Source organism: Scyliorhinus torazame, chromosome 27 (genome assembly GCF_047496885.1).
Source record: "Scyliorhinus torazame isolate Kashiwa2021f chromosome 27, sScyTor2.1, whole genome shotgun sequence".
Classification (NCBI taxonomy): Eukaryota; Metazoa; Chordata; class Chondrichthyes; order Carcharhiniformes; family Scyliorhinidae; genus Scyliorhinus; species Scyliorhinus torazame.
In genome coordinates this window covers 14,941,100-14,954,078 of record NC_092733.1, presented here as the reverse complement: position 1 = coordinate 14,954,078, position 12,979 = coordinate 14,941,100, and the positions used below count along the sequence as shown (strand labels likewise).

Below are 12,979 nucleotides of genomic sequence, written 5' to 3'. Positions count from 1 at the left end.
ATGCTTCCCATTGTGTTTCCAGGGCAGATGGACGCCGATGGTCCCTCGCCTCACTTCCATCCTCGGGGTATGGGACCAACACTCCCAGCTCCACTGTGTCTGTAAGTGGTATCTTTTTCATGTTAACCTTTGAACGCTCGCTAAGAGCCGGTGGTGGTTGCTGCCATTGTTGTGTTGTTCAATGTGGTTGTGTTGTATGATATGGGGTGTTCACTCAATCACAACAGCAGCAATGTGCATTCATGTCGCGCCCTTAACAAAGTAAAATGTCCCAGGGCCCTTCGCAGGAGCTTCATCAAAATAAAGTTGACCCCAAGGCACATGAGGAGATGTCAGAGTCAGCTGACCCAAAGCCTGGTCAAAGAGGTCGGCTGAATGGAGATGAAGAGGTGAAGAGGTTTAGGGAGGGAATTCCAAATCCTAAGGCCCAGCCAGCTGAAGACACAGCCAGCAATAGCAGAGCGATGGAAATCGGGGTGCTAAAAGACTAGAACTGGAGGAGCAGGTCTATCTCGGAGGGTTGCAGGAGGCTACAGAGACTTCTTATTCTCTGGGGTGACATTTGCAGTGTAGATATTCCATTAAAACGGTGCGTCTTAGATCTCATATTGCAGATAACGCACTTCAGATGCAAGGCAGGCTTAGAAAGAAAAGAGAAAGGCTGGGATCTTCCGATACTCAGCTAAAACTCACAACCAATTCTATTTATTCCACAATAGTTAAACTCAAGTGGTCTAACCCCCAATATCTTCCTGGTAAATGTAATCCTCCAAGGCCAATATATCCCCAAACTGAACACAGTGCTCCAGGTGGGATCTGACGCAAAACTGTATACATAGAAAATAGTTTGAGTAGGTTATTTGTCCCTTCGAACCTGCTCCGCCATTCAATATGATCATGCTGACCCTCTATCTCAATTCTATAATCCCGTCCTCTCCTCATCCCCTCATCACCTTTAGAGTCGAGAAATCTATCTCCTTCTTAAACATATTCAGTGACTTGGCCTCCACGGCCTCTGTGGTAGAGAATTCCCAGGCTCCCACCCTCTGAGTGAAGAGGTTTCTCCTCATCTCAGTCCTCAATGGCCCACCCGTATCCTGAAACTATGCCCCCTTTTCCTATCCCCACCCCAGCCAGAGGAAGCATCATCCCTACATCCAGTCTGTCCAGCTCTGTGCGAATTTTATACGTTTGAATCAGATCTCCTCTCATTCTTCTGAACTCCAGCGAATATAGGGCCAGTCGACCCAATCTCTCCTCATACGACAGTCCCGCCACCCCAGGAATCAGTCTGGCGAACATTCGCTGAACTTCCTCTGTGGCAAGTATATCCTTTCTTAGATAAGGAGACCCAAGTTGCACACAATACTCCAGGTGTGGCCTCACCAAGGCCCTCTACAGCTGCAGTAGGACATTCTTGCTTCTGTACTCAAGTCCTCTTACAATGAAGGCCAACATACCATTTGCCTTCCTAACTGCTTGCTGTTATTGCATGCTTGCTTTCAATGATTGGTGCACTAGGACACCCAGGTCCCTTTGTACATCAACATCTCCCAATCTATCACCATTTAAATAATACTCCGCCACTCTGTTTCTCTGTCCGAAGTGGATAACCTCACATTTACCCACATTACACTGACTGTGCCATGTATTTGCCCACTCACTGAACTTGTCTAAACCACTTTGAAACCTCTTCACATCCTCCTCACCACTCACATTCCCACCAAGTTTCATATCAACAAGAAATTTGGAAACATTACTTTTTAGATATACATCTAAATCATTGATGTATATTGTGAATAGCTGGGGCCCAAACACTGATCCCTGCCGGAACCCCATTAGTCACTGCCTGCCACTTTGAAAAAGACCCATTTAATTCCTATTCTGTTTTCTGTCTGCTAACTAATTCTCGATCCGTGGCAATTGTTATGTGCCAGGGTTTAGAGAACCCCAAAGTGTATCATGGAATTCACCTGACTCACAACTTTTAATAGATTGTGGTAGGGGGAGCACACGGCCCACTCTACAGGTGTGGTACAGCAGAAATGGAAAAGTATTTTTTTAAAGCAAAACAATGTTTATTCTATGAACTCAAGTTAACCTTTTTACAACATACAGTGAACATTTTAGCAACCATTAATTCAAATTCAACCCCCAAAGAATACAACACTAAGTAATCCTTTAAGATTTCCTTTTAACATCCATAAGACTTAAAACACCTTTTACCAGAAGCACATCAGGTTAAAGTCACTACAGTTATTAGTTTTAAATCACCAGGATCGATTTACAGTCTTTAGATTACAGAGAGAGACTCTAATACACCTTCTGGCTATGACTGCAGCTATCCAGCTCTGAAAACGAAACTAAAACAAACCCTGCAGCAAACAGCCTAAAACGAAAGTAAAAAGCTGACAGACAGCCCAGCTTCACCCACTCTCTGACATCACTGCAGTAATAAACACCCATTTTGTAAAGGTACTCTCACTACAGATACTTATATACACACCCATTTATAAACACCCATTTCTTAAAGGTACTCTCACATGACACAATATATAACCCCAAATCCCTTACGCTTTAATTTCTCATACTAAGCTCTTATGTGGGACTTTTTCAAAAGCTTTCTGAAAATCCAAGTACACCACATCTACTGGTTCTCTCTTATCTATTCTGATCATTGTGTCCTCAAAAAAGCTCCAGTAGGTTTGTTAAACATGATTTGCTTTTCACAAATCCATGCTGACTTTGTCTAATCCCGTTGATATTTTCTAAGTGTCCCATTACCACATCCTTTTTAATAGATGCCAGAATTTTCCCTATTACTGATGTTAGGCTGACCGGTCTGTAATTCCCTGTTTTCTCCCTCTGTCCTTTATTAGATATCGGGGTTACATTTGCCACCCTCTAATCTGCTGGGACTGTTCCAGAATTTACAGAATTCTGGAAGATGACAACCAACACATACACTGTTTCCATGGCTACCTCCTTTAGTATCCTGGGATGTAGATTTTCAGGCCTTAGAGAGCTATTTTTCTAATAATACGAATTATCCTCAATGCCTCCTTCTCACTACACCCCGAATTCTTTAGCAATCTTTTGTCTCCTTCCTAGTTGTTAAATTGCTTTGCCGTTTCCTTGTTCTCGATTATAAATTCTCCTGTTCTGGACTGTAAAGGACCTTGTGCGGATTCTCCAATCCCGCGGCAGAGTGTGCACGCCGTCGTAAACGCCGTCGCGTTTTACGACGGCGTGAACGGGCCGCTCCCACGACTAATTCTGGCCCCTACAAGGGGCCAGCATGGCACTGGAGCGGTTCGCGCCTCTCCAGCTGCAGATCCCGGCGTGAACTGTGCGCCATGGCATCCGCGCATGCGCAGTGGCCCCCTTCAACGCGCCGGCCCCGACGCTACATTGCGCAGGAATACTGGGGCCGGCGCGTAGGAAAGGAGGCCCCCAGCCACCGAGGCCGGCCCGCCGATCGGTGGGCCCCGATCGCGGGCCTTGCCACATGGGAGGGCCCCCCCCCACCCCCAAAGGCCGCCACCCGACCCTTACACGCCGAGGTCCCGCCGGCCCAGAGCAGGTTAGAACGGCGGAGAATCGCGTGCCGGCGTCGGGGCGGCGTGGCCCGTTCGCGCTGATTCTCCGGCCCGGCCCAGGGCTGGGAGAATCCCGCCCCTTATTGTGAATATCTGGGGCCCAAGCACTGATCCCCGCGGAACCCCACTCATCACTGCCTGCCCCTTTAAAAAAGGCCCATTTATTCCGGCCCTCTGTCGTCACTAATCCTTTTCTTTTTATATACCTGCAGAATCTTTTACAGTCCACTTTTATGGTACTTGCAAGTTTACTCTCATACTCTATTTTCCCCTCTTAATCAAATCTCTTTGTCCTGCTTTGCTGTATTTTGATCTGCTCCCTATCTTCAGTCTTGTTACTTTTTCTAGTAATTTTATACGACTTCTCTTTGGATTTAATACTTTTCTTAATTTCATCTGTAAGCCACAGTTGGGCTGCTTTTCTTGTTGTAATTTTGCGTCAGGAAAGAATGTATAACTGTTGCAATGCATACATTCGTTCCTCAAATATTAACCATTGCCGATCCACCGTCATGCCTTTTAATGAAGCTCCCCAATCTACCTTAGCCAACTCACACTTCATACATTGACAGTTTTCTTTACAATTGAGCATGACTTCCTGACCATTGTATTCCAGCCCCCGACTTGAGATAAACTCCGCCAGCCATTTTGAAAGCTTTCTGCACCTGTTTTAAATTATTTGTGTACTTTGTTATTCTAAACCTTTTCATTCCTTGTTTCTCGTCATTTACCACTCTGAATGAACCGGGGTTTAGAGGGTTAAATGATTAAGACAGGTTGCACAAACCTGGCTTGCCTTCCCTCGAGTTTAGATGTGTGATGGGCAATTGGGTTGAGGTGTTTAGAATGTTCAAAAGTTCCGATAGGATATATATGCAGAAAGCATTTCCTCTGACGGGGGAATCAGGAATGAGGGGACATAATCTTACTAGATTACAAGAGCCACGCTATTCAGGAGGGGAAATCAGGAAGCACATCTTCCCACGAAGGATATTAGAAATCTAGAATTTCTCTACCCCGCCCATGCAAAGAGGCTGTGGCCAGTTTGAGTTTTCAAGACTAAGATGAATCGGTTTTTGTTTGGTGAGGTTGTTAAGGGATTTGGGGCTGAGGCAATGTTATCGGAATTGAGGTTTGGATGAACCATGACCCATTGAATGGTGGAGCTAAATGGTACCCTCCTGTTCCTAACCTGGACTGGGGGAAGCGAAGGAACATGAATCCCAGTGTCTGACTTAAAGATGGCGGTTAGACAATGGGCCAGATTTACCAGCCCCTCCCGGTGACATGTTTTCCGGAGGTGAAAGCAGTTCACCATTGGTCACTGGTCCAATCTTCCAGTCCCGCCGAGCTTTACGGCGTTTTGTGTGGCTCGCCTGCCCCTCCGCCTTCGGCAGGAGAAGGCACGTAGGGTTGGTGAACGCGGACATCACCATGAGCCAACGTCTTGGGAGGGGACTGAAGGTACGTTTTTCTCGTTTTAGATTTCTGCGGCGTGGCCGACCTCCTCTCTCACGCCCGTGTTTTGTTGTTTCCTTTCAAACCCCACAGTCGTCATGCTCGTCACAGGAGAAACTTCACCAGTTACCCTTCCAGCCCACAGTGGACGAGCTGCATTTCCTGTCCAAACACTTTGGCAGCACAGAGAGCATCACTGATGATGATGGGGGGCGACGCTCCCCAGCGGTGCGCCCGCGCTCTCGCAGCCTCAGGTCAGTACTCAGATCCAACAGCAATGCAATAATGACCAGTTCATCAGCTTTTAATTAATGGTTGGGGGATAATTATCGGCCAGAATGCAAGCTCTTTTCAAAATTGCACTACGGGATCCTTTGCCTGTTTGAAACTGGGCATCGTTTGAAACTGGGCATCTCTGACAGTGCAGCACTTCCTGAGTACAGCACTGGAGTGTCAGCCTGACTGATCCAATATCTCACAAAGTCAAACTCCTCCTCCACGCGAGGATTTGCAAACTCTGCCCTCCTCTATAATTCAGGTCTTTCCATCAATTCTTGTGGGTATTCAGACCAGAGAGCAGTGTTGGAAAGTGTGCACATTATTCACCCAGTATCGAGCTTCCTCTTTCAGAGGTCCCACGGGCTAGTGGCAGAGGAGAGCTTTCCTACTCTAAATTGTGAAACCTTGATTGGCACACTGTCGAGGTCCAGGTCCAGTGAAGGTAAGTTTTGTTACAAGCCACTCACCATCCTGCCTTGGATATATCGCCGTTCCTGCACTGTCGTTGGATCAAAATCCTGGATCAAAATCCTGGATCTCCCTCCCTAACAGCATTGTGGGTGTACCTACACCCCATGGACTGCACTGGCTCAAGAAGGCAGCTCACGGGGCGGCACGGTAGCACAATGGTTAGCGCATTTGCTTCACAGCTCCCAGGGTCCCAGGTTCGATTCCCGGCTCGGGTCACTGTCTGTGTGGAGTCTGCACATTCTCCCCGTGTGTGCGTGGGTTACCTCCGGGTACTCTGGTTTCCTCCCACAAGTCCAAAGCTGTGCAGTTTAGGTGGATTGGCCATGCTAAATTGCCCCTTCGTGTCCAAAAAGGTGGGGTTACTGCGTTACGGGGATAGGGTGGAGGTGTGGGCTTAGGTAGGGTGCTCTTTCCAAGGGCCGGTGCAGAATCGATGGGCCGAATGGCTTCCTTCTGCACTGTAAATTCTATGATCACCACCCTCTCAAGGGCAATTAGGGATGGGGGACAAATGTTGGCCTAGCGGAAGAATAAGGAAAGAAAGGCTGGCATTTATATAATGTCCTTCAAGGCCTTAAGACACCCTATAGTGCTTTATAGACAATTAAGTACTTTATTTAAGAGTAGACAGGACACAGCAAAGTCCCACAAACATCACTCTGATAAACGCCATATAATGTATTTTTTAGTGATGTTGGTTGAAGGATATCTATTGACCAGCTCACAGGGGAGGACCCCCCTGCTCCTCTTTAGGATATTCTTCCACTTCTAACATTGCAGCACTCCCTCAGTACAGTGCTGGAGGGCCAGTGTATTCAGCTTGTTGAGTGGCACTTCAACCAATGATGCTGTGACTCACCAGCGAGAGTGCTACCCACTAAACCACAAGGTTGTTCCTTTAGGATAAAATTGCAGTGATGACAGTGTTTCTGTGTTCCCATACCAGGGACCATAAACCTGGAAGAACATGTTCAGATACTTTGGGCCAACATGGGGAAGAGGGTTGAGGTGGTGAATGGTCAATTTAGGATATTCTGTAGGATGTTTTTATTTTGCACGGAGAGCTGATTCCTTTTGAATGACGTTCTAGTCTCTGATTCAAAGGTCACTCATTATAATGACCCATTCTCTAATAATTCTCAGTGTGGAATTCGTATCATAAGACCACAAGACATAGGAGCAGGATTAGGCCATTCGGCCCGTCGGGTCTGCTCCACTATTCAATCAAGGCTGATATTTCTCAGCCCCATTCTCCCGCCTTCTCCCCGTAACTCCTGATCCCTTTATTAATCAAGAGCCTATCTATTTTTATCAAAGACACTCAGTGATTTGGCCTCCACAGCCTTCTGCGGCAATGGTTTCCAAAGAATCACCACCTTCTGGCTGAAGTTCCTCCTCATCTCAGTTTTAAAGGATCGTCCCTTCAGTCTGAGGCTGTGCCCTCGGGTTCTAATTTCTCCTACCAGTGGAAACATTCTCTCCACATTCACTCTATCCAGGCCTCTCAGTATTCTGTAAGTTTCAATGAGATCCAGCCACCCTTTGATCTTCTCGTGATTACACCTGAGTCCGAATGCTCACTAGTTACTGAAAAGCCAGCTGGTGCAAACAGTTGTTCACTATTTGTCCACTGGAGACAGTGAGGAGTAACACCTCCAGGAGGACAAAAGTAGGGTCATTCAAAGTTAGTTCCAAAAGTGACTCTTACCAATGGGCTTGATGACCGAGACTAACTTGTGACATTTGATCTGCTATAGCCCTGGTCGCTCTCCTTCTTGCTATGATAACGAAATCGTGATGATGAACCATGTCTACAAAGAAAGGTTCCCAAAGGTAAGGATTGTGCTCGTGTCCACTTTATCCATTGTGTTAATATGAAATCAGACCTGCGACTGTCATTTATGACATTGCTCCAGTGACAATTTGCACTGAACAACTTGGCCTTGAGTGCTGGGACTGGATGTGCTGTAGAGCCCGTTATCAGCCTTCGATAAGGGGCTTTGGAGCGTAATTGAGCAATACTGGAACACATAGAGCAGGAGCTTTGCCGTGAGTTAGAGGTGGAGATGGAATTGGAGCATCCAAGGCTCAGTTTGATAAGATGCATGGTTGGAGAAGATTACAGCAATTGTTGCTCTGATTTGAACCAAGTCATGCCTGACCTTTGAAGGCATAATGGCCACAAGAGGTCTCCGAAACTGAACTATTCACAGTAATTAGCACTGACTAACCCAAAGGACTGGAGAATCAAGTGGGCCCAGGCAATACAGTACCCGGCCTGCTAAGTGGACACAAATGGGTCTTAATGATCTCGATCCCGACACAAGCATCAGAAATGGATTGGTGCCCGCCGGCAATCCCGTTTTCTTCACCGCCGCTGGATTCCCCACCTCACCAAGAACTTTGCCACCTGCGCTTTGAGGCGGAGAATTTCGCCCAATATTGTATGTTGCCCACTACATTTACACTGTAGTTAATATTTAACACACACATTAGATATTGAATATACAGGTTTTAAAAAAAAAAAAATAATCGCTTATTGTCACGAGTAGGCTTCAATGAAGTTACTGTGAAAAGCCCCGAGTCGCCACGTTCCGGCGCCTGTTCAGGGAGGCTGGTACGGGAATTGAACCCGCGTTGCTGGCATTGTTCTGTATTACAAGCCAGCGATTTAGCCCCTGTGCTAAACCAGCCCCTAATTTGCAATTTCCTCCCTTCAGTGTACTGTGGCTGAAGGGTCTTAAACAGGGGCCTTTCCCCACTCTGCTTTTGTGGCGGCTGCACCAAGCTTTATTGCATCCCGCAGCTTGCCGTGGACCTGGGAGGACCAACCAGCTATGGACAGACAAAAGAGTGTCTTTCACAGAGCCCATGGTCCTCTGGCTACCTTCAGATGAATGCTCAGGGATGCTGAAGCAGGAATTTCCTGGCAGCGAGGATTTGAAAACCTAGGTTTATGTCAGCCCCTGCAGTAGGCTTTTAATTTGTGGGACAATAGAATTCCTCCTCAAACTGAGGCCAGTTTTGCATTCAATTCCCTCTCCAGGCCACTGCGCAGATGGAAGAGAGGCTCCAGGAGTTCTTCACGATCAATGCTCCAGAGAATGTACTCCCCTTGGCTGATGGGGTCCTCAGCTTCATCCACCACCAGATCATCGAGATGTCCAGGGATTGCCTGGATAAATCACACGAGGGGCTCATCACTTCTCGGTACTTCTACGAGCTGCAAGAGAACCTGGAGAAGCTGCTGCAGGATGTGAGTCACAAATCATGCGGAAATCTTATCGATTGTTAGGAAATTGAAGGTGGTTTTAAGGGATTTATATTTGTATTAGTAAACATTAGAAATAAGGTATAGTTTTAAGTGGATTTCATTTAATATTTCTGTGCATGGACGGATAAAACCTGAAGTTAGAATCATGCTGGACAAAGATGTTTCCGTTCCAACTGTGTCTCTATTGTGCTTGAAGAGGGTTACGACATAAAGAATAAATAGAAGCAAGTCGTTGCTTAGCAACAGAAGGCCCTTTCCCGAGGGATGTGAGTCAGCCCGCACGTCACAAATCACGCGGAAATTGGAAGCAGACATCGGAACAAAAACAGAAACTGCGGCAAAACATTGATTTTAACTGGCTGCACACGGCCGGCCAACGACAGAGGGAAATTGTCCCACCTCAGCCAAATCGGTCTTCACCTTCTGCACAAAACTAGCGAAATTAAACTTCCGGAGACCTCCCCAATCCCGGGCCACTTGAACCCCCAAATGCCAAAGTGGGTTGCCGCCAAGCGGAATGGCAGCCCCCACCCCCCTGATCCTACTCCCGGCGAAGAGACCATAAAATAGTCGCACTTTCCTAAATTCAGTTTGTACCCGGAGAACGTCCCGACCCTCTGAAGCAGCTCCATTATACTTCCCACTGACATGCTTGGTTCCGAAATATACAGCAGCAGATAATCGGCATATAGGGACACCCTATGTTCCATCACCCCCCCCCCCGAATCTCACTATCCCCTTCCACAGTCCCAAGCTCCTTATCGCAATAGCCAGGGGCTCGACAGCCAATACAAGCAGAGGGGGCGGACATAGGGTACCTGCAACTCCTACTTCTTGGCCAGGAGACCCGGGTTCGGGTCCCCCGCATACCTCACATCCACCTCCAAAATCTCCTCTATCAGTTATTGGCGTTCCTCCCTCTCCTACCTGTCCACTTTAGCCTTGAACGAGATCACCTCCCCCCTCACTACTGCCTTCAGAGCCTCCCAAACCACTGGCTGCATAACCTCACCCTGTGCAATTAAACCCCACATATTCCTCAATCACCTTCCCGATCTTATCAAAAAAACTCCGGTCCACTAGTGACCGCACATCCGTTCTCCACCCCGACTTCTGGGCTATCCCCTTTTCCAAATCCACATCCACCCAAAGCTGACCATGATCTGAAATCACAATTGCTGAGCACTCCGACTTCCTAACCCCAGCCAATAGTGCCTTCCCCACCATGATAATGTCAATCCTTGAGTACACCTTGTGTACAGAGAGAAAAACGAATACTCCCGTTCCCTCGAGTGTAAGAACCTCTATGGGCCACTCCTCCCATCTCCCTCATGAGCCCAGCCAATGCCTTCGTCCACCCCACCCCCTTACAGGGCCAGTGAATGTGGCTGAGACCTGTCCACCTTCGGTTCCTGCACCATGTTACAATCCACACCCTACTATCAACTCATGGGTGTCCAGATCCGGGATGGCACCCAGCACCCACTTCACAAACCCTACATCACCCCAGTTGGGGCCATGTATGCTTACCAGTGCCACCAACCTCCCCTCGTGCGCTCCCCCCCCCCCCCCCCCCCGGTCACTGTCACATACCTGCAGCCTTGATCTGCCACCACCTTCTCAATCTGAAACTGCACCCTCTTGCCCACCAATACCGCTACACCCCCCACCCCCCCCGAGCCCTACTGTCAAACCCCGAGAGACGAAACTGACTCGCCCACCCCTTCCTAAGCCTCACCTGATCCTTCACCCTCAGATAGGTCTCGTGCAGCATCACCACCTTATCATAGAATTTACAGTGCAGGAGGAGGCCATTCGGCCCATCGAGTCTGCACCGTCTCCTGGAAAGAGCACCCTACCCAAGGTCAACACCTCCACCCTATCCCCATAACCCAGTAACCCCACTCAACACTAAGGGCAATTTTGGACACTAAGGGCAATTTATCATGGCCAATCCACCTAACCTGCACATCTTTGGACTGTGGGAGGAAACCAGAGCACCCGGAGGAAACCCACGCAGACACGGGGAGAACGTGCAGACTCCGCACAGACGGTGACCCAAGCCGGAATCGAACCTGGGACCCTGGAGCTGTGAAGCAATTGTGCTATCCACAATGCTACCGTGCTGCCCGAATGCACCTCTGCCTTTAAGCTCTGCAAATGTGTAAAAACTCTCGATGTCTTTACTGTTCCCCTAACCCCCTCATGTTCCGCGTCACTATTCTGACCGGGGTCTCTCAACCACCCCCCCTCCTATCCGCCATCATCATAGCCCTGGACGCTGCTCCTCTGTCCTGACCTGTCCTATCCTTTTGTTACCGTCGAACCCCTCCCCCTCCCTCCCAGAATTCCCCCCATCCACTTCCTCTTACAAACACTTCTCCCAGTATCGATCCCATCCCCCAGCTTTCACACCTCCCAGGCCCATCGAAACCTGTTCAATCAGGTTACAACAACCGCGGCCCCTCCCCCCCCACCACGCTCCCGTTCGCTCGCCAACCTTCGCTTGCCAGTGCGGTGACCCCTGCCCAGACCCCGCTCCCCCCATTCCCTTCTTCCATCACCCAGTCTCTGAAAAAACAAAACAAAACCCGTGCAGACAATCCCCCCTCCCGACAAATACAAAACAAGAACAACCAAAGAGAGAGCTAAAGACAAAGCCCAGTCCCCCTCCCCTCAGTCAAGTCCCAATCCCAGTCCCATCTCTCATTTCAGTCCCAGTCCTTCAGCCTTCACAAACGCCTCAGCCGCCTCCACCGTCTTGAAGTAGAAATCCCTCGAGTTGTGCATCACTCTCAGCTTTGCCGGGTAGACCACTCCAGACCTCACGCTGTTGGTCTCTTGTTTAAGATGAAGATGAGCAGGAATTACTTCTCTCAGAGGCTCGTTGGTCTTTAGAGTTCTCTTCCCCAGAATGCAGTGGAGGCGGCGGGTCATTCGATATATTCAAGGCTAAATCTGACAGATTATTGATTGACAAAGGGGTCAAGGGTTAGAACTGCGATGGCACACCATCAGGAGAGCGGAGCTAAGGCTACAATTAGATGTGGCAGACCTAAATCGATAGGCCTAGTCTTGTTGCTATTTCTTATGATTTTATTATTGTTTGAAGGGTCGTCCTTGCTAGATTGACACACTGGCTTCATACCATACCTACGCGCCAGCCTAGATCCATTCTGGAGTGAGTGTGAAATGAGGATGCCACTCACTGATCCAAGCTGACACATGTCTCTTGTGCTAGTGGAGGGTGGAGATCAGGGAGATCAGGGAGAGGTAAACCATGTGGTTCAGCCACAATTTAATTGAATGACAGAGCAAACCCAAGGGGCTGAATGGCCCAATTCTGTTCCAATGTGGCATTGATAATTATTATTGCATTTGTTTAATAACCTTTGGACATCAGGGAATACCTATGCAGAATTCTCCATCATGCATGGCAGGGTAGATAATTGAAGGGGCTTGATAATTTAAATGATGATGATTCTTCTTCATGTTTTGACTAAATTACAAGTATTAATAACTTTGTACATACTGGGTGCTGGACCATCAGTGTTGGGAGATAGATCCGTTTCTCCTTTTACCAAGCACCTAATGGCAGTTCTGTTCGATAGCGAGGTGTCAGAGGGCAGTGAAGGACAACTGATTCAATAGACCCCTACACCCAGACCATTCCTATCACTGAGCCTAAACCACCATCAGGCAAAAAGGATGCAGGGTGTTCACGAAAACGTAAAAGAGACTTTCGAGCAAATACCTGTAATGTTTTTTGATTGGGCTGATGTGAACAAAGAACATTAGACTTTGTTTTATAAACAAAGCTATTTATTACTAACACTATATTAACGAATAACTAAAATGTCAAGGATGAATACAGTTGGAAATAAACGTCTATCACTAA

The 12,979-nt window shown here is 47.9% G+C and overlaps 1 protein-coding gene across 5 annotated transcripts in view; it reads left to right on the top strand.

The window, feature by feature from the left end:
- The window catches only part of LOC140403227 (microtubule-associated serine/threonine-protein kinase 1-like), a 217,797-nt gene that overhangs the window by 134,404 nt on the left and 70,414 nt on the right, over positions 1-12,979 (top strand). For all 5 annotated transcript variants that reach the window (XM_072490987.1, XM_072490989.1, XM_072490986.1 and 2 more), the window contains 4 exons: positions 23-101; positions 5,151-5,311; positions 7,565-7,640; positions 8,854-9,063. In XM_072490987.1, coding sequence (XP_072347088.1) covers positions 23-101; positions 5,151-5,311; positions 7,565-7,640; positions 8,854-9,063 — 526 coding nt within the window. The remainder of the gene's footprint in view (positions 1-22; positions 102-5,150; positions 5,312-7,564; positions 7,641-8,853; positions 9,064-12,979) is intronic.